This window comes from Megascapheus bottae, chromosome 18 (assembly GCF_031878675.1).
Source record: "Megascapheus bottae isolate mThoBot1 chromosome 18, mThoBot2.hap1, whole genome shotgun sequence".
NCBI classification, from domain to species: Eukaryota; Metazoa; Chordata; class Mammalia; order Rodentia; family Geomyidae; genus Megascapheus; species Megascapheus bottae.
The window spans coordinates 28,702,388-28,723,891 of NC_143526.1; the positions used below are offsets into that span (position 1 = coordinate 28,702,388).

At 50.4% G+C, this 21,504-nt stretch overlaps 1 protein-coding gene across 3 annotated transcripts; it reads left to right on the top strand.

Moving 5' to 3' along the window:
* The first annotated feature begins 1,566 nt into the window (after positions 1-1,566).
* On the top strand, positions 1,567-21,066 carry Rem1 (RRAD and GEM like GTPase 1). Of its 3 annotated transcripts, none has more exons than XR_016538611.1 (6): positions 1,567-1,667; positions 2,358-2,885; positions 3,831-3,910; positions 7,535-7,736; positions 9,436-10,064; positions 19,049-21,066. XR_016538611.1 is itself a non-coding variant. In XM_090352128.1 (5 exons), exons 2-5 carry the CDS (start codon positions 2,543-2,545, stop codon positions 9,708-9,710), a joined length of 900 nt encoding a protein of 299 aa, XP_090208254.1. In that variant the 5' UTR covers positions 1,567-1,667; positions 2,358-2,542; the 3' UTR covers positions 9,711-10,215. The 3 variants fall into 3 exon arrangements, 1 of the variants encoding a protein (XP_090208254.1); XR_016538612.1 differs by lacking the exon at positions 19,049-21,066 and adding an exon at positions 14,461-14,594; XM_090352128.1 differs by lacking the exon at positions 19,049-21,066 and having other exon boundaries at positions 9,436-10,215.
* Positions 21,067-21,504: the final 438 nt, after the last annotated feature.

The following is a 21,504-nucleotide window of genomic DNA, read 5'->3' on the forward strand; positions in this document are numbered from 1 at the left end:
TCGGGTTTCAGCCTCCTGAGTAGCTAGGATTATCCAGAGTGAGCCACCAGCACCCAGTTCCCTTCTGGGCATTTCTAATGTCCTGCTGAAGAATGAAAACCACTGAGAAAATACCCAAAGCATTGATTGGGGTCTGGGAAGGAAAGACAGGGTAAAGGGAACCCTATGCAAAAGGAATAGAATAGAATGTGTCAGAGAAAGTGGAGTATTCAGGGGTGGAAAGAGTGGGGTAGGCAGGGGTGGAACGTGACACAGAGAGAAAGTCAGGTACAGCAGAGCGAGGCATCTGAAGAAGAGGAATTTGAAATGACCTCACAGAGGACCCAAAACCTTGAACATCAAGTTCAGGCTTTTGTATTATAGTCAAAAGCATTTTTTAAAGTAAGGATGCAACCTGTTCAAATTAGATTACAATTTTGAAGTAAAGAAACTGAAACTTAAAAAGGGGAGCTGAAGGCTGGGAGTTTGTCCTCAAGGTAGAGTGCTTGCCTAGCCCTAGGCAAGCCTTAGGTTCGATTTCTCAGTACCACACACATAGAAAAAAGCCAGAAGCGGTGCTGAGGCTCAAGTGGTAGAGCTCCAGCTTTGAGAAAGTCCAAGGAAGGTGCTTAGGTCCTGAGCTCAAGCCCAGGACTGGCAACATAAACAAACAAACAAACAAACAAATAAATGGGAGCTACGTGCCTGTAATCCTAGCTACTCAGGAGGCGGATATCTGAGGATCTCAGTTCAAAGCCAGCCAGGGCACTAAAGTTCGTTGAGACTCTTATCTCCAACCTCCTGTCTACCAAATTGAGTATTCTTCCTGCTCCACACACCTGAGGAAATTTAAATGAATAAATAAAAGACATGGCTGAGCACCCGTGGCCGATGACATCTTGAATTCTAGCTTCTTAGGAAGCCTAACTCTGAGAATCACGGTATGATCATAGCAGTAGGAAAGCCCATGAGGGCTCTTATGTCCAACTAACCAGCAATAAGCCAGAAGAGGAGCTGTGATGGCTCAGGTGATAGGGTGCTAGCCTTGAGAGGGGCAGTGCCCCGGACCTGAGTTCAAGCTCTGGAGCTGGCCCAGGCCTGCGCATGCACGTGCAGCACCACGCTCACAGTGGATACTGAAAGGCCCGAGTCCGGGGCCAGCTATCCCCCACGGGTGAAAGGACGCGTGCACGCGTGAGTGAACGCTGTGCACAGTCACCCAGGGCCCGGCCGTGCAGACGGCCCCGGGCTCCTTCCCCAAGCAGTTCCTCCGAGGGCTCTGCGTGCTGTTCGCCTCCGGGTCCCCGGAGATCCGGGAGCCCCGGTGCAGCCCTGACCCCCCCCACACCCCACACCCACACCCGGAAAGTTGGGACCCGGGAGGACCAAGTTCTCCAAGAGGCTGAAGTTGGTGCGCCCGGCGTGGCGGAGAGGCCAGAGGGACCGCAGAGGGGCCGGTGGCGTCCGCACCCTTCCGGCCCGAGCCCCCCACCCCGGCGGCCGTGGGGCGGGGACCCCGGGCCGGGCTGGCGGGGCGGGGCGGGGCGGGGCGGGGTCGCGCTCCTCCCCCGGCTCCGCGGCGGGGCGGGAGCCGCCCGAGGGGCTGCGCGCAGCGGCGGAGGGCCAGCCCGGACTCCGCACCCCGCGGCCGCGGCAGCGATCGGGGACCCCGGCCCTCCGACGCCCAGGTAAAGCCCGGCGCCGCCAACTCGCTCAAGTTGTGGCGGAGTTCTTCGGGCCCCGCCGCCGGGCTCCGCGGGATCGAGATGGGGGGGCTTCAAACCCGCGTCGGGGCGGGGGCTGAGGGCTTCGGACCTGGGGCGCAGGGGGATGATAGACCCGGACGAGGAAGCCCGCCGGCCCTAGGACCCCGGCCTCCCCCGCAGGGCCCGGGTGGGAGAGCTCGGACGCCGGCTCCGGAGCGGCACTTGTTTTCCCGCGCCCTCGGGGCTCCGCCGGGACCCCGTCCGGTCCCCGCCCGGGCCCGGCCGCCTCGCCGCCCCCCCCCCCGGCCCCCCGGCCCCCGACCACAGCTGAAGGCCGAGGCTCCGGCCCTGCTGAATTTTTCACGCAGGGGGCGGGCCGGACACGCCGTTCCCATGGCACCCAGGCACTCGGGTTACAGCCCGAGGGATCCCGAGTTCCCCGGCCCTTGCTGGTCACCAGCCCACCCTGTTCTCAAGGTCACATCCCGTGGGATCGGGCCGCGGGACCCAATTCCGGGGACCCCTGAACCCTCTTCTGCACCCCCTCCAACAGTGCCGACCGTGGGAAGGCCCTTCCGTGGGGAGGATGGGGGGGTCTGGCGCCCTGACGGGAGGGGCCGGGTCACAGGAGGGCGTGCGGTGTGACCTCTGGCTCTTCCCCTCTGTTCACAGCTGGCTCACGCACCCCTTTTAGGTGAACCCGGGTTTGGGCTGGGACTGAAGGCACAAGACAGCCACCCCCAAGGAGATGAGGTGTCTGCTCCCCATTTGAACAGGCGTGGACGCAAAAGGAAACCACCTCAGCCTCCAGAGAAAAGGAGGCTCACTGTCCATTCGGAAGGCCTCTCCCGTCAAGGATGACACTAAACACCCAGCAAGAAACAAAGACTCCCCTGCGCAGGAGAGCTAGCACCCCGCTACCCCTGTCATCCAGGGTCCACCAGCCTGGCCGCCTGGGCCCAGACACCCCTGTCACTCAATCCCAGCATCCCCGGCTGGGCCAGTCAACGTCCCTCAACCCTCCCAGCCGGAAACCTTCTCCTGTCCCGGATGGCTGGTCCTCTGAATCCAGCGACTCGGAAGGCTCCTGGGAGGCCCTGTACCGCGTGGTGCTGCTCGGAGATCCCGGCGTAGGGAAGACCAGTCTGGCCAGCCTCTTCGCAGGGAAGCAAGAGCGGGACCTCCATGAGCAGCTGGGAGGTAGGAGCCCTGTGGGACAGGGTTGTGGCTGAAGGACTAAAAGGTCTGTCACCAGGCCCGGAGGGCTGCCAAGAACAGTTGTAAACATTATCCACTGAAAGGGATGTGGACTATGAGGTGAATGATGTTCACCAGGTAGTGGGAAAGACACAGCCTGCACCAGGGTCCAGGAGGGTGGGGATGGGGGGAGAACTGGGTGAGAAGTGTAGAAGCTCATTTCCATGTCACAGGGTGGGGGTCAAGAAATGGTGGGGTTCCGCTCAGATCAGAAACCCCCACCTCCCCCATCCTTGGATCTTCCCTGCTCCATAGATGCTCCAGTATGACCACCAAGACTTGTAGCCAAATGGAGATTCCCAGATGCCCTCCCTCCCCCAACTATGAGCCCTGGGTGGTGTTATTTCTAAGAAAAATGCCAATCATTCACAAGGCCCAGGGTCCCCCAGAGGATGAAACCCAGGACAGGATAGAAGGAATGAAAATAGACACCTGCAGGACTGACTGAAGGGAAGGAGGGAATGAGAGAATAGTTAACAGCAGAGAGAAGGTAAGGAGATTCTGGCCAGCCTTGACCCTCCTGGGAGTGAGAACCCATAGGGAAAGAGTAGGTGTGTATACCAGCCTGTGTTACAGATGGAAAAACTGAGGCCCAGCACAGATGCCAGAGACAGAGCAGGGCCAGGAGAAACCCCTTCTCCCAGCCACAACCCCACACTCTTCCAACCAATCAAACCAGCCTTCTCAGAACTACCACAGGCCTGGGATTGTGCCGGCCACCAGGGAGACATGGGCTCCTTCAGGGGCTTCTTGGCCTTCCAGGAAAGATAGTGGTGGTTTTCAAATGAGTTTGGCACCCCCAAGCAGCCATTGAGGGAGCCAGGGAGTTCTCCCCCCCCACCTCCAAAGCCTGGCCCACCCTGAGGTATGCTGTCCTCTTGGTTGCAGATGTATATGAGAGAACCCTCACGGTGGATGGAGAGGACACCACGCTGGTGGTCATGGACACCTGGGAGGCCGAGAAACTGGTATGACACTGCACACACGGCTGGAAGGAGGTGGGCTGAGCCTGAGACCCCTGTCCCCTCCCAGGCCACACAGAGCAGGGTTCAGAATAAGGGCCAGCTTCCACCTCCCCTTCCCCAGACCCAAATCCTTGTCTTTCTCACTTACTGATCCCTGTACTGCCCCTGCCCCCATCCCCTCCCCCCTCCCACCAGCAGCCATCCCAGGATGCACTTCTCCCCACAAGGACCACCAGATGCTTTCCACCCCATCCTAGCCACCCACACTGTGCAGAAGAATGAGCACGGGATCGGGGGCCAACATGCCTAAGTAGACCTCTGAACCTCATTTTCCTCTTATGTTGATTTCTACACTTGGCTTGCTCCTTGGAGCTTCAGTTTTTTCATCTGATAAATGAGTCAAGCACTCCTGCTCTTCTGATTTGGTTTTGCTGTTGGTGTTGCTTGTTATGGGGGTTAGGGATGGAATCCACCCTGGGAAGCATGTTCAGAATGAGTTTTACCACTGCAGTGAACGTGTACACACCCCAAGCCCCAACAGAAGATGACTTTTTTTTTTATTCTCTTAGGAAATTCCACGGAGATGAGCCCCATGGTTTTTTGCTTGTTTTTATTTAGTTTGTTTTTGGTTTTGTGGTGGGGCTTGAACTCAGGGTCTGAGCACTGTCTTTGAGCTTTTGTCTCAAGATGAATACCACTTTGAGCCACAGTTCTACTTCTACTTCTAATTTTCTGACGGTTAATGGGGGATAAGAGTCTCAAGGACTGTCCTGTCTGGGCTTGAAACCACAATCCTCACAAAGGACTGAGGAGGAGTGGAGAAGTGTGTGTGAAAATTTGGTAAACAAATGTTATCCTTTCCTATCCCCTCCCTGAGCAGGAAGAGAACACAGGAACTCATCTCCATATTTTATCTTGTTTGGTTCTTTTCTCTTGCTACACAGGTAATATAGGCTCATTGTAACACTTGGAGAAAATACTCCTAAGCAAAGAGAAGTATCCAAAAATTACTCAGGGTCCCATCTCTCTAAGAAGTGGACCCTGCCCCTAACAAGGAGTCCCCACCCACAGGGTGAGACCTAAGACTGACTGGCCATTCCAGGAATAGACTCAAAGAATGAGGATAAAGGATTTGAGGAGCCACTTTTTATAACAAGCGGAAAAGGGAGTCCAGATCCTCGTGAGCTTAACGGCAGTGAGGATTCTTAGAATGACAGCTGACATGGCTGGAGCACAACCCAGTGTCTTCTGGTTCTCATCTACTGATGAAGAAACTGAAGCTCACTTGGGGTTCTTTGACCAAAGCTTTGAAGGAGCAAGCAAGATTTGAACTCAGATCTGCAACACCTCAGAACTTAAGACTCTTATGCACAAGAACTGCTCCCTCCCCTCCTGGGAGCATCACCTTCTGAGCCTTTAGTTTACATTTCCCTTCCTCACTCATCCCTTCATCCAGAAATCCTTCCTAGTTGTCGATCATGAACCAGGAAGCTGGAACATAGGACTAGGAGTCAGGCAGATACATCCACTGGCTTTTAGGCTGGGGAGGACAGATCTGCTTTCTAAATGCAGGTGAGAAATCTGGCTGACAGGGCAGAATCCAGTGGTCATATTGGATATCCCATTCTAGAGACAGGGGAGATAGGCTGTAGGATCAGAAGGCAGGATCTAGAACACAGCTTGTTGTGTGACTATGAGAATCGTTTCTGTCATCTCTGGCCTTTCTTACCAGGGAACTGAGGAAACAGAACTGGTTGGTGACTGTAGAGGGAGTTCCCAGAGAGGGCTGACCAGGAGAAGCCTTCCTAGAACAGGCATCTTGTCCATTCCTTATGTGGGCTAGATGATTGTGTGTTGTCAGACAGGCAGGATCTGAGCAAATTGAATGGGCCTTCACTTCATCTAGTGCTGATGCAGTTACCTGAAGAGCATTACAAAATTAGAATCTCAAGTCCTACTCAGACCGAATGAATAAGAACCTCTAAAAGCGAGGTTCTGGAATTTTCATTTTCAATCACACGCTCAATGGCCATCAATCCAAATGCCAACTGGATCTGGCGATCCTAACCCATAGAAAAATCTACATGTGTGTGTGCATGAATGAAAGGCTAGCTGCCCTTCTGTTGTCTAGATGGGGAAACTGGGATGCAGGAGAGAGGAATCTGTCCCCATAGTCAAGGGTGAGAGCCCCTCTCCGTTTAATGTCACCCGAGGTTATTTGTTTGGCCTGGGGTATGATCAGTATGGCTGTTGAGAACTTAGGCATTTGTCAATGATGTTAACCATGGATTTCTCACCTATTATCTTTCTTGTTTTGCTTATGATGTGATTTTCCTGGGTTCATCTCCTCTTACAGCCAAAGCTTCTAACCACCATGGCCTTAACACCCTGTAGTGTTTCACACCAACTATACCATTTGTCTAAAAAGCTCTTCTCTCCTGTTGGGTATGCTCAGACCATTCACCAGTCCATCTAGTGGCCCTTCTACATTCTACGGGCCTGAGTTCTACTGCCTTACCCCATGGCTCCGCTGGCCACCTACCTGTATATGTCTCTCCTAATGCTACTGACCACAGGGCACTGTGACTGTCCAGCCCCAGAGGCTCTAGACACAAACTTAGAGACCATAACTGTGTCTTATTACACTTACCAGCATTATCACCCAAGTGACAATCCAAAACAGAATATCGATCTCGCTTCAGTTCTTTCTTTAGGCAAATGAAGGACTTCACATTTTTTTGAGGCTCTAGGGGTTTAAGCACAAAACTTTGCACTTATTAATCAGGTGAGCAATAATTCTAGCCCTCTTCATAGCCAAGCCCAGCATCTGACCAAAATCCTTCTGTGCTTCCCACATGACTAAGATTACAGGCAGATACCACCACTTGAGCCATTCTTGAGATGGAGTCTCAACCCCCGCTCTGTCACCTGGGAAAAACTACCCATCCTCTCTGAGCTTCAGTTTCTCTGCTTGAAAACCTGGGGACAGGACTGAATTTGAGTCTTCCATTCATTAGTGACTTTTGTGTGAGCCCGCTGGTACCTCCATCCTCCCAATTGCTGCCTGCTAAGCAGCTGGGATTGCAGGGATGAAACACTATGCCCAGCCTAGGTTCTTCTTCTGACACAACCATTCACAGCTCCTGCTGCTTCTGTCCCTTCAAGAGCGTCCTGAAAAGGACCTCCTCTAAAGTCAGCCTCCTAGCCCCACTTCCCTCACTTCAATTTTGTTTACTGTTGTTTTGTTTTTAATTTCTGGATGACACATGCCTAAAGGACTATCTGGCAAGGCCAACCTCTCCTCAGAAACCAGACAATCCTGCAGTTGGAACTCTGGGTGTAGGTGCTGTCCCTAAGCTGCTTTGACTCAAGCCTAGCACTCTACCACTTTCAGCCACAGCACCACTTCCAGTTTTTTCTGAGTAGTTTATTGGAGATAAGTGTCTCACAGACTTTCTTGCCCTGGCTGGCTTTGAACCATGATCCTCAGATCTCACCTCCCGGGTAGCGAGGATTACAGGCCTGAACTATGGGTGCCGGGCCCTAACCCCACTCTTACACCAACCTCAACTCTCTGTCAGCCAGGGCCCAGGCACCCCTGGAAGATAGCCCATCCTTTCCCCACAGGATGAAAGCTGGAGCCAGGAGTCGTGCCTGCAGGTGGGCAGCGCCTACGTCATCGTGTACTCCATCGCTGACCGTGGCAGCTTCGAGAGCGCCTCAGAGCTCCGCATCCAGCTGCGGCGCACGCATCGTGCTGACCACGTGCCCATCATCCTTGTGGGCAACAAGGCAGACCTGGCCCGCTGCAGGGAAGTCTCTGTGGAAGGTGAGCCTCGAGCCCTGCCCTCCTGTGACCCTCAGCCCCATCCCATCCCTATCCTGTAAGCAACCTGCCTGGGCTCGAAAGCTCTCTGAACAACACCCCCAAAAATGTCCCGAGTTCTGCCAGCCATTCTACCCTGCCCTGCACAGCCATGGCCTCTGCCCTAGCCTTGCTTCGCTGAGGTCAGTTCCTCTACTTCTTCAGCCTCACCCAATCCTGCTCTCAGATGTCACTTTTCAAAACCAGAGCTGAACTTGTCACTTCTTTGCTTAAAATACCCCCTTGGGGCTTCTATGCTCAGGGACACTTTATCCCTCTACCCCCACACATATATACACAGCATACCACATGATAGACCCTCCGTTTTTCAAGGGTTTACCACTGACAAACTGGGGGATGGGGAAACTTACTGACTCCAAAACAAAGTAGTACAGAGATTATAAAGTCAAATTTCACAAAGCTTTGTCTTAAAAAAGAAAAATATTCTGAATATGTGCTAGTCAGCCACTAAGTTCAAAACGTTGAATGTTATTTATAAATTATAATTACTGGGAGAAAGGAGAATGTTTTAATGCATTTTACATTTCTGGTGGGGTCTATAAAGGTCTTAAAAAAAGATCCTACCAGCCGCCAGGTGGTGGCGGCTCACCCCTGTAATCCTACCAACTTAGAAGGCTGAGATCTGAGGGTTTTGGGTTGAAACAACCTGGGCAGGAAAGTTCATGAGACTCATCTCCAGTTAATCACCAAAAAGCCAGATGTGAAGCTCTAGCTCAAAAAAAAAAAAAAAAAGTTCAGGGACAGCACCAAGACCAGAGTTCAAGTCCCAAGACTAGCACACCCACACAAAAAATCTTATACTTATAGGGGCCAGGAGGGTAGCCTAATGGTAGAGTGCTCGCCTAGCAGGTGCAAAGCCCTGGGTTTGACTCCTTGGTACCACATACACAGGAAAAAAGCCGGAAGTGGTGCTGAGGCTCAAGTGGCAGAGCGCTAGCCTTGAGCAAAAAATGTCCAAGCACAGTGCTCAGGCCCTGAGTTCAAGTCCCAGGATTGGCAAAAAAAAAAATCTTACTCATAAAGTAGAATTTTAACATGGAAAGTGAGACTCAGAAAGGGAAGGTGAGTTCCACAGACCTGGCATTGTCTCCAAGCCCCCAGTGTCCTCCAGAGAGCTAAAGACTGCACGTTTTGTAGAGAGACACTGCAACATAATGTAGGGATTGGTTAAGATCACAGGCCCATCCTACACTTACAGAATCAGAATCCTGAGGGTGAGCCCAGAATCTGCACTTTTAACAAGCTCTTCCTAATCTTAGGCTTCTGACCTGGCAAATTCAGCCTGGTGCTCCCAGCCTCATTCTGCTACCTGTTCTGTATCAGTTACTAGACTGTGAATGAACTCCTCCAAGCTCCACACACACACACACACACACACACACACACACACACACACACACACACACGCACACACACACACACACGCACACACACGCACACACGCGCACACACGCGCACACACACGCACGCACGCACGCACGCACGCACGCACGCACGCACGCACACCTGCGCCAGGTGAGCCACAGGAAAAGGGCTGGCAGCAGTCTGAACGCTCCTCCTTTGTCTCCGCCCTCCGGTTTTGGCTCCACCCACCTCAGCTCGCCTGACCCTCCCACACCCCCCCCCCACCCCGTGCTTTCAGAGGGCCGCGCCTGCGCCGTGGTGTTCGACTGCAAATTCATCGAGACTTCAGCCACTCTGCAGCACAACGTGGCCGAGCTCTTTGAAGGCGTGGTGCGCCAACTGCGCCTGCGCCGCCGGGACAGCGCAGCCGCGCCGCCGCCCCCGGCCCCGCGACGCCGGGCCAGCCTGGGCCAGCGCGCCCGGCGTTTCCTGGCTCGCCTGACAGCCCGCAGCGCAGGCCGCCGGGCCCTGAAGGCCCGCTCCAAGTCCTGCCACAACCTGGCTGTACTCTGAGGCCGCTCTCCGGCCTGGCGGTGGCGGGACACTGCGGGGGGGGGGGGCACCTGGGCCCGGGGCACCGCCTGGAGGGACCATTCGCCCCAGAGAAGTGGGGTGCAGACTTATGGGGTCCTGTAGCGCCCAGCGTGCGCACTCCTCGTCAACATCTCCCCTGTCCTTCGGCCCTGGGCAACCCCCCACCCCGAAAACTCCCACGAATAAAGCGGTCCAGGATGTCCTGTCTGAATAGCCAGACCTGTCCTCCGGCTCTGCTGTCCCCACCTCCTGCCGCCTGCCAGCCTGGCCTCTTAGCCAGTCCCAGCCGCTGGAAATTAATCTGTCGCTAGCCCAGGCCTTCGAGAGGAACAGGTAGGTCATACAGCAGCCGCGATTCCATGTGTCCTGCTCTTGTCTCCCAATTCCTTGTTGCTGCTTTTTTTTTTTTTAATTACAGTCATAAATTACTATCTGGACAGAGTCTCATCCTGGCAAAAAAATAAATACCTGGTGTTTGTGGGAAGTGACTGTCACTGTGTTGATCAGCAGAACCGCTGAGAGGAAAGTACTTAGTATCTTTAGCCACCTTTGACTAATCAAGATTAGTTGTAAGAAAAATGGCCAGGGTTCCAGGCCCAGCTGGGTCCAGGAGATTCTAGGTGTGACTTTTTCACAGTCTGTTTCAAAAGTGTGTCAGGGAAGGTGAGGCATGATGGCACATACCTGTAATTAGAGCTACTCAGGAGGCAGAGATAGATCTGTGACCTTTCGAAGACCTTACCAGAAAGAAAAAGTGAAAGCAAAAGTGGCTAGGAGTATGTCAGTGATTGGGTGCTTACTTACCAAGCTTGAGACCCTGAGTTCAGTTCCCAGTACACTAAAAACTGAGAGGGAGGCCTGGAGTTTGGCCTAGTGGTAGAGTGCTTGCCTAGCATGCACCAAGACCCGAGTTCCATTCCTCAGTACCACATACATAGAAAAAAGCCAGAAGTGGTGCTGTGGCTCAAGTGGTAGAGCTTCAGCCTTGAGAAAGTCCAAGGACAGTGCTCAGGCCCTGAGCCCAAGCCCAGGACTGCCAAAAAAAAAAAAAAAAAAAAAAAAAAAAAAAAAAAAAACTGAGAGGGAGAAAGAATTGCGGGGGAGGGGGGGCCAGGATACTCAAAGAGTAACAACAGTACTTTCCTATCATGTGTAAAGTCATGGGTTCCAAACCAGCACTGAGAGGGAGAAAGGGAAAGAGGAGAAAAGGGAGAGAAGGGAAGGAGGAAGGGGAAGGAAAGGTAGAAGAGAGGAGAGGTAAGGAGAGAAGGGAGAAAAAAGAGAAGCTCACTCCTGTAATCCTAGCTACTCAGGAGGCTGAGATCTGAGGATTGCAGTTCAAAGCGTGAGACCCTTATCTTCAGTTAACCATTAGAATATGGGAAGTGGGGCTGAGGCTCTTGGGTAGGGCAGTAGCCTTGAGCTGAAGAGCTCAGGGAGTATCCAGGCCCAGAGTTCAAGCCCCAGGACCCACAAACAACAACAACAACAAAAAGGCAGAGGAGGTAATATTAAAACTCTTGGAGGGGTGACATGTTTTTTTCACATTTTGTATGCTTTGGAAAGAAGAATGGCATGAAGTCCATAAAACACAATTTATTCACCCCAAGAGAGGCCTCCCAATTTAGTCCCACCTACTCATTTTCCAAAGTGGAAACTGAAGCCCAGAGAGGTAAAATGAGCAGCCCAGTGTCACCCAGCCTTGGAGTACTGGCCCCCAAGGCCCAGGCTCCTCCTCCCCCTCCCCCTCCTCCCCCCTCCTCCCAGCTCCCTTTGGCTGTGAGGGAGGAAGGAGACAGAGAAGCATCCATCCTGGCTGGGGTCAGAGCTGGGTGTAGGGGGTCAGGTCAGGAGTTTCCAGCTTGCAGAGGGGGAGGGTGTCACTCCTCTGAGAAGAGAACAGGACACCATGGTGGACCATGGTGTCTCTGATGCCTGACACCCCTCCTAACTAGCTGCCTGTCCAGATGCTGGAGCCCTGTCCTGGGCCAGATCCTGGCTTCAGAGAGCACAGGACAGTGCAAGACTTCGGGCCCAGAGGGGAGGCACATCTTCTGGTGGCGCCCCTCCCCTTGTGGTGCCCCCCATTCCTATCCCAGCCATGGGGAGGGACGAGGAGGAGGGTCTTCCTCACCCCAAGCTGTCTCCCGCTGTGGTGGGAGGGTGGGGGGAAGGGTTATAACTGTGGAAAGTTGGCAGAAGCAGCCGGCAGCAGCCGGGAGAGTGGAAAAAATGATATCAAACCCGGAAAAATGCAGGCCAAGCCGGATGGAGGGTTGGAGTCAGCCCTGGGAGGTGAGAGGGAGGGAGGGGGAAAGGGAGCAGCGACAGGCTGAGAAAGAGGGGCCAGAGAGAGTTCAGGGAGAGGATTCACAAAAGGGAAGCCCACAGCCTTCTGTCTCTCCTTTCTCCAGCCACAAATACTTAACGGAGGGTCTCCTAAATACAGAGCATGAAGCCAGGCTCTGCCCTCTACAGCTCACCCTAGCCTGATGGGACAGGCTAGAAAACAAAGTGAATAAATAATTCCAAACTGATGAAAGCGTCAAAAATTAGGGTGATCTCAAAAGACTCTAAAGCTAAGTAATCTAATGCTCCTGAAGTCATTGATGGGAAAACTGAGGCCAGAACCCTGAGAATGTGGGAAAAGTAATGGAGAACCAAATATGGGGGCGGGGGTTTAGGGGACTGCAGATGGTTGTAGGTTTGGGTCCTGAACCAGGGGGGGTTGTGTTCAAATTCTGCTCAGCCTCTTCCTTGCTGTGATTTTGTTTCCCTGGCTATAAAAATAGGATTCATGATAGTTTCCTCCCTGGGGGTTGATGTGAGGAGGTGAGTTTGTTCAACATGTACTGTGGAAATATCACAACAAAACCCCACATATTGCAAATGTATGCTAAAATAAAATAATAATAAGATTCTTGGCACAATTCCTATACCTAAGAAAAGCATTCAGTGTTGGCTGCCACAGTCCTGCCTTAAGAACTCAGGGACATACATGTAGTCCAGCCTAGCACTGATGACTCATGCCTGTAATCCTAGCTACTCAGGAAGCTGAGTTAGGGATCACAGTTCAAAGCCAGCCTAGGCAGAAAAGTCTGTGAGGTTCTTATCACTAAAAAGCCAGAAATGGAGCTGTGACTCAAGTGGTGAAACACCAACCCTAAGTTCAAACCCCAGTACCCAAGTGTGTGTGTGTGTGTGTGTGTGTGTGTGAGTGTGTGTGTGTGTGTGTGTGTGAGAGAGAGAGAGAGAGAGAGAGAGAGAGAGAGAGAGAGAGAGGGAGAGAGAGGGAGAGAAGCTAGGACTATGAAGCTGTCTGTGAAGCTCTGCCTAACTACGATGCCACTGGAGAGCTTTACAAAACTCTTGTGCCTCAGTTTCTCCATCTGCAAAATAAAGGGATTTAATCTGAACATGGGCACTGTATTTATGTGCCCTCATGTCTGTTGTCTGATCGCCCCCAGGAGCAGGAGTGAGGATTTCAGGGCTGCTCTGACTTAGCGCCTATGACAGTGCAGGACTTCTACAGATGTTCAGTAAAACATCCAACTCCCTGGTCTAACTCACTGAGCTGAGAAACAGCCTTTCTCATCCCCACTTCTCATATCCAGGTGTGTGTGAACAACACACAGCTGACAGAGCATATGAGAAAACCATGAGGCTGTAACCAAGGCACAGACTGTACGGTTTAGAAAGTTCCTTCTCATCCATAAAAACAAACAGAGCTAGCTAATGATGCCGTAGCTCTTTCTGTGAGCTGACGTGGGTACCCCGCCGTGCCTGGTACACGCTTTCTCATTCCATCTCTACTGAGTAGGAACTGCTGAACACACGGGCTCATTGAAGCAAAGGGAACCTAACAAATCAGTCCAAGACCACACAAAAGGCTGTGCAGAGACAGGCTGAACACTGCTGCCTTGGTTATAGGATTAGAGAAACAGAAGAGCAGAGAGACAAGATGAACTGCCCAAAGTCAGGAACGAATATCCACGGCCACAGCTCTCCCTGTGTTCCAGGTAGTTTTCATCAGTGACTTACTAAAGGCTCAAAACTACTGATGTAATCACCACACCAGTTTTCAAGTGGAGAAAGTGGAGTGCAGAATGGGTTCAGCACTCTGCCAAGATTGCACAGTTAGCACAGAGCAGAGCCAGGATTCAAACTAGGAAAGCCTAGCCCCCACAGTAAGCATTCATGTATAGTGCATCTTGGACCCGGCCAGCCCAGCACAGCCTGCCATGAAAGGGGAACAGTCTTCTCTGTACTCTGCTGCTGGGCCTGGACCTAGGTCTGGGCCTGGGTCCTGGCAGAGAACAAAAGCACTGAAGGAGTCCTAGGATACCAGCTGGGGCTTTCCACCTTGCTGGGAGGATACTGTTATGGAAAAAGTGATCAATCTCCAGAAAGATGGATGTCTCCTCTGGGGGCCTCAAGTCTCCGCAGAGAATCTACCCTCCTGCTGTTGGAGAGGGTCACAAACAGTGCTGGCCTGGTCTAGAGGAGACAAAGGCCATTTCCTCTTCAGATTCCCTCATTTGTCTGCTTAGAATACTGAGGATCATTGGTGTGGGTAGAAAGTTTCAGTGTCTCAGTCAGGAGCAGGAGGTTTCTGCTTTGAGAATCCCAAGGAGTCAAGTTCAAGCTCAAGCTCCCTGGCCTGAAGGAAGGGAAGGCATAGATCTGTCCTGGGGTCCAGCTCTTACCACCCTTACTTGATCCCTTGCAGGGATCACGGGCATGCCTAGTGAAAGAGGGCCCCTGAAGAGCAAAGAAACCATCCCTGACAGACTATGGAGGTGGTCAAGTCCTCGTATGGGCCAGAAAGAGAAGAGAAGGGCAAAGGAAGGGTAAGAAAATTCTTCTGTAGCTACTTCATAAATAGTGTCTCTGCTTCGTCCACCCATGCGACCTTAGACAAATCAAAATACACAGAGTGGAGGAGATTGTGGTAGAATTCATCATGTGATTGTCTCTGTCTCAAGAATATTTAAATATTCCAGATCAACAGCTTGAACAAATATACAAGTCCAGCTTCAGTTCTGAGCCCTCTTTCCCTTTCAGTTAAAAATAATATTAATGATGGGATGGAATGGCAGTTAGGGGCTCAGCAATGTGTCAGTTTTCTCCAGGTCCCTCTGGTTCAAGGTCAAGGCTAGGGTGTGTGTGTGTGTGTGTGTGTGTGTGTGTGTGTGTGTGTTGTGGTTTACATTCCCATGCTTCATGGGTGTGACAAGGTGTTGGTGAAAAGTACAGGCTTTGCAATGAAAAGAAACCTACATTCGATCCCATGACAGGCATTTAATCTCTGTGTGCTGGGCTCTCCTTAAGCTCCATTTCCTCCACCTTAGAACTGATTAATTGGACTTTTAATGTTTACTGATGTGCTACTAAATGCTCCCGAGTTATGCACTTCAGGTTCCCCTGGGCTTTTTGTTGTTGTTTGGGTTTTTTTAATTGGGGGGGGGTTGTTGTTGTGCCAATACTAAACCTTGAACTCATGGCTTTACATTCTTACTTGGTGTTTACACTCAAGGCTGGAGCTCTACCAACTGAGCCATACCTCCACTTCTGGCTTGGGTTGGTTCATTGGAGAAAAGAGTTGCACAGATTTGTCTTGTCTATGTTGGCTTCCAATCTCAATCCTCAGATCTCAGCCTCCTGAGTAACTAGGACTACAAGCGTGACCCGCCAGCGCCTGTCTCCAAGGCCTTCATGTTCTTAGGAATTTCTGGCAATTTCGTCATTTCTGGAAAAGGAGTATATTAATAACCCCTCTGTTTCAAAGAGTTAGTGTGAGAATTCAGTCTTATTTCTGTTTCTTAGCCTGATGCCTTATACACAGTAAGTACTCCACAAATCATACTTATAGATGTTCTACACTTTTTTCCCCCTAAGTCCTCAGGCTTGAACTCAGGGCCTGGACCCTATCCCAGAGCTTCTTTTGCTCAAGGCTAGAACTCTACCACTTGAACCACAGTGGCACTTCCGGGTTTTTCTGTTTATGTGGTACCAAGGCATTGAACCTGGGTCTTCATGCATGCGCTAGGTAAGCACTCTACCACTAGGCCACACTGGGCAGGAAAGTCCATGAGACTCTTATCTCTGATTAACCACTAAACAAACAAACAAACAAAAAGCTCAGGGACAGGGATAGCACCCAAACCCTGAGTTCAAGCCCCTTTCTAAATTTCCAATGTAAGCATTTAGACCTATAAATTGCCCCCAAGCACTTCTTTGAAAGCATCCCCATAAATTTTAGTTTGTTATATTTCTCATTATCATTTGATTCAAAATATTTCCAATCTCCCCGATGATTTCTCCTTCCCATGTATTATTTAGAAATATGTTTATTTTCCACATTTTTGGGGCTTTTCTATGTATCTTTTTTCCAAATTAAATTCCATTGCAAATTTGAGATTTGTTTATAATTCAGTATATAGTCTCTCTTGGTATGTGTTCCTCACACACTTGAAAATGACATGTATTCCTCTGGTGCTGGGTGTAATGTTCTAAAAATGTCAGCTAGGTCTAAGTGGGTCAGTCACACTGTTCAAGTCTTTTGTGCATGTAATAATTATATGTTTGTTCATTTTTTAATCAGTTCAGAGAAAGGAGTGACAAAAACCTGGAACTATAATGGTTCGTGGGTCTCTTTCCAGCTTGTCAGTCTTTTCTTTGCCATGTTCTTTTTCTTGACTGAGAAATGTTCCCCAGTATGGACATACATATTTCACCATTGGAGGACATCAGAGTTATCAAATGAATGCTCTTACTAACAACATGGCAGTGTTTTGTTTGTTTGTTTTTGTTTTTGCTGCTCTTGGGGCTTGAATTCAGGACCTGGGAGTTGACTCTGAACCGCTTTGTGCTCAAGGCTAGTGATCTACCACTTGAACTACAGCACCACTTCTAGGGAGACAAGGGTCTCTTTTCTGCCCCAGCTGGCTTCAAGCTGTGATCCTTAGATATCAGCCTCCTGAATGCTAGGATTATGGTATGAGCCACTGGTAAGTGGCTCAGTAGCAGGTATTTTTTTTTTTTTTTTTTTTGCCAGTCCTGGGCTTAGACTCAGAGCCTGAGCACTGTCTTGGGGTTTTTTCTCAAGGCCACTTGAGTCACAGCACCACATCTGGCTTCTATGTATGTGGTACCAAGGAATCGAAACTGCGTCTTGGTACATGCTAGCCAAGCACTCTACCACTAAACTCCCGGCCCCAGTAGCAGGTATTTTTACAAATGGAGAAGACAGCAACAGATTTGTATTTGTTACTCAAAGAACATATTCATATTACATCTTGACAAATGATGCCAAATTGTCCTATAAAAACACTGTTGAGTGTGTGTGTGTGTGTGTATGTATGTGTGTGTTCACATGAATAGTGTCCATTTCTTACCACCATGACCACATTAGGTATTGCAGAAGTGCACTGCCAGGGAAGGTATGAGAGAAGGTTGGTAAGGAAGACATCTCACTGCTTACTTGGCATTCCCCTAATTATCACAAAGTTGAGCAATATTCAGCTCACTGACTGGACCCATTAACTGTGTAAAGCCACAGTGAAGTTTGAGAATTTCAGCTTTAAGGGCTAATTCACATTCTTAATGTAGACTGCTTCACTCTTCACTGCCTTTTCACTTCTGTGCCTTGGAAGAGAAACAATCTTACTTGTAATTCCCAGAGTCTTCTCAGAGAAAATCGGCCAGACTCTCTCCTGTTTGGATAGGATGACAGGCACACACCATCATGCCAGGTCTTTATTGGTTGAGATGGGGAAGAGGGGGTCTTGCTAACTTTTGCCCAGGCTTGGAACTGTAATCCCCTTGAGTAGCTGGGATTACAAGCATGAACCTCCCCACCCAGCACAATGATTTTTTTTTATTGGTTTATATTACTCATGGGGGGGATTTCATTGTTTTATCTCCATCCATGCTTACACTGTATTCCAATCAATTTCATGCTTCATTTTTCAACAGATATTTAAAGTAGATAAAGGGCTTGCCATGGAAAGCCCTTTTCTCAAGGCGTTTCATCAACCCTCACAACAGTTAAGAGATGGTACCATTGTACACAAGAGCCTCTAAAATGTTATGCATCTTGTCCAGAGTCACATAGTTCATACCAAACAGCATGAAGGATGAAATCAGAAACGTCTGCCAGGATAGCAAGCTCATTCCACAGATTGGAACCCAGAGGCAAGAAGGGAGATGAAATGACATATAAAACTAAACCGTGGGTGAGGAGCAGCCAGTTGCCCAAGTAGCACCCCTCCCCCCATCCCCACGACACACCACACACTGTGGATGTGGGTGACCAGCTGGAGGAGAGACCAGAGAGATGAGAACAAGGACAGCCACCCAGCAGAGGAGTCAAGAGCATGGAAAATGTCTCTTTCAGCCAATTTTCCTGAGGAGCCCTGGCTGAGACTCAGGCTGGGAACGGAAGGCTGGGAGGAGTGCAGCCACATCCCTCCTCCATCCTAGAAACTTCGTGAAGTCTTGCTGGGAGAGGCCAAGGGGAGGTTCCCAGTGGGCCTGCAGAGGGGGAGGGGAGCGCCCCGCCCATCGGAGAGGCCAGTGATCTGGCATTCGCCCAGGGGTTGATCTCCTGGGAGAAAGGCAGGCGTCCCCAGCTCCCTTGCTTCCTTTCTTCCTCAGGCTGATCCAGTCTTCCAGCTCCTGCCATGCCCTACCCATTTTTTTTTCTGGGCATTAGCCACCCTTGAAACCCTGAAGTTGGCAAGCTGGGTTGGGAGGGAGGAGAAGGACGCTGGCACGCAGCTGACTCAGGAGGGTGTGGCCACCAGGAAGATGGATGGATGCAAAAAGCCCAAGCAGGGCTGGCCTGAGAGCCATCGTCCATACCAGAAAGAGCCTCATCTCCATGACATCAGTGAACCCCTCTGCCCAGAAAACCTCTGCAGACTCACCATGTCCAGAACTCCACCCTCAAAGACACAGGAAAGGCTGGTGTTTAGCTAGAACAAAGACACAGGTATACTCATTTCAGCGTTTAAATACAGACCAGTTAGTTGGACATAACCTTGTCCTGATTGCCCTCCAAGTACCCTAAGGCCTAACATGTTCAGGACTCTCCTCTGGGATCCCTGAAACCCCAAAAAGGGTAGTAATGTCTACCTCAGCAGGGCCATTCGGGAGGTGGGGACCTCAGTGAGTGACCCTCAGGACAAGTGCTGAAACTTTTCACATCACGCCTTGAATTAGTGAAGGGTTGATTGTTTCCTGTGTAAAGGTGATCAGGTCGAAATTTAGCAGTGAAGGAAGACCTTGTGCATTCTTTTCTTTTACCTCTACAGAGCTGAGCACTGAAGCCCAGAGTGTGGCAGACCTGGGCCAGATCACACAGCCTGTCTGTAGAAGACAAAGCATTAGAACACAGGTCTCTGACTCCTGAAGCCAAACATCAGCAGATGATGGAGGAAGTGGAATGGTGGAAACCTGTTTGGAGGACAGAACTGATAGCTAATAATTACTTGCTTCTTGTACCTGGTAGTCCTCCGTAGTCATGGCAACAGTCTCCTTGGCCACTATCGTGCAGATTGTTGCCATGGCAACCACCACAGGGGCTACCAACTTCCCTGACACTCAAGAGCTTTAAGATAAACCCAGCAGCAAGCCTGTTCCACAGCTCTGACCCAGTTCAGAGACTGAATGGGAAAGGATGGAGTCAAAGTTTCCTGAGTCCCCAGGGCTCCACAGTAACTGCCACTGCCACTCACTGTCCTGCTTCCCTGCCTGCTTGGGGCTTCCCACATTCCTCCAAGCCTCACTCAGGATCTCTCCTTCCCAGGCATCTCCCCCTTGGCTGTCTGTCAGCCAGCTGGTCCTTCTGGGCACTTATCAGAGGAATCATCACAGGGGTTGCAACATTAGCCTGCAGCTTGCTGAAGACACCCTTTATCCTCCAGAGGAAATGGCCGCTGCTGATAGGCCCTCAAGGCCTGTACTCACAATGGAGGAGTCGTTTGGGGCAGTCACTGTAATGCCAGAAAGGGCCTCCGAGCCCTGCTATGGTGAGAGCTCTGTGCTCAGGAAACCCAAAGCCTCTATCCTGCCCTACTCAGAGCCTCTTCCCTGTTGGACTTTGACTGAGGGATGACTGGGGCAAAAGAGGCCAACGTACACGCATTTCTTTATTCAGTAAATATTTATTCAATCTTGGGCAAATATTTATTGCCCGTGGACAAATTACTTATCCTCTCTGTACTGTATCATCATGTATAAATTAAGGAGAATAGAAATGCCTTCCCTTTCCGATGGTGAGCTAATTAGTACGTGTAAGGGTGGAGCACAATGCATGGCAGGGAAGCCCAGACGTGCAGGTGCATTGTAATTCCCATCATGATTATGGAGCATCTGTTATACTCCTGGCACTTTCTAGGCAGCACACACAGTGCAAACATGACTTGAAAAAATCCCATCCTCCTTGGCCAGGCGTAGTAGCTCCCACCTGTAATCCTAACTACTCAGGAAGCTGAGATCTGAGGAATGCGGTTCAAAGCCAGCCTAGGCACTTAAGAATGTGAGACTCTTATCGCCAGTTAATCACTAGAAAAGGGAAAGTGGGCTGGGGTTCCAGGGGTAAGGTGGTAGCCTTGAGCTAAAGAACTCCAGGACAGCAACCAGGCCCAGAGTTCAAGCCCCATCCTCAAGTGATTCACACTCTAATCAGGGAGAGAACTCAAAGATGAAAATTTTGTAGAAACAGAGATCATTTAAAATTTTTTTAAATCATAAAATTGTGATAGCCAATGTAAATCTTAACCCTCTAATTCAGTAGTGAAAAAAAAATTCAGTTCTTTTATTGGGGGGGGGGCAGTATTGGGGCTTGAACTCAGGGCCTGGGCACTGTTCTTGAGCTTTTGTACCCAAGGGTAGCCTGTATGGTTTGAGCCAAACCTCCACTTTTGGCCTTTGTTGTTGTTGTAGTTTAGTGGAGATAGGGTCTCTCAGACTCAAGCCAGGCATGGTGGCTCAGGCCTGTAATCCTAGCTACTGAGGAGGCTGAGATCTGAGGATCATGGTTCAAAGCCAGCTCAGGCAATATAAAGTCGCCAAGAGACTTATCTCCAATTAACCTCTAGAAAACAGGAAGTGGGGCTTACCTCGTGGGTAGGGCCGTAACCTGGAGCTGAAGAGCTCAGGGACAGTGCCCATGCCCAGAGTTCAAGCCCCATGACCTACCCCACCTCCAAAAGAAAATCATACAAAAAATAGTATTTAAAAAAATGCAGGGAAGGGGGGAAATCAAGATGAGCAGGAGGAGAAGGGAGGGAAAAGGGGACCATGACATGAGAAAGGGTTTGTGAAGTAATGTACCTTCTATCTGGTGAATATAATGTAACCCTTCTATTAATTACAATAAAAATATATGGGAAAAAAACTTTTAAAAATGCAGGTGTTTTGCTTTGTTGACAGCAGTTGCTCTACCTAAAAGGAGCAGTGCAGCTCAGCTCACCTAAGTACAAGGGAGCCTGTGTTGAAGCCTGTGTTCTAGAGCTCTGCTACCTGGGCTCAAATCCTGGGGCTATTGTTTGCTGTCAGTGAATCCTCAGACAAGCCACATAACCTCTCTGTACCTTCACTGTAAAAGTAAATAGAATTTGTGACCACGAGCATGGTCTAGATGGAGCCAGCCTTAACGCCAAAGACTGAGCTTGAGTCTTACAGACCTATTGCTTTCCCACAAACCAATCCATCACCTCCACATAGCTGGTGTTCTTTGGCCTATCCTGGCCACAACCACACCCCT

Coding starts and splice junctions, on each gene's coding strand:
- Rem1 (XM_090352128.1), top strand. CDS start 2,543: ATGACACTAAACACCCAGCAAGAAACAAAGACTCCCCTGCGCAGGAGA. Junction 3,911..7,534: donor CCTGGGAGGCCGAGAAACTG/GTATGACACTGC, acceptor CTTTCCCCACAG/GATGAAAGCTGGAGCCAGGA. Junction 7,737..9,435: donor CAGGGAAGTCTCTGTGGAAG/GTGAGCCTCGAG, acceptor CCGTGCTTTCAG/AGGGCCGCGCCTGCGCCGTG.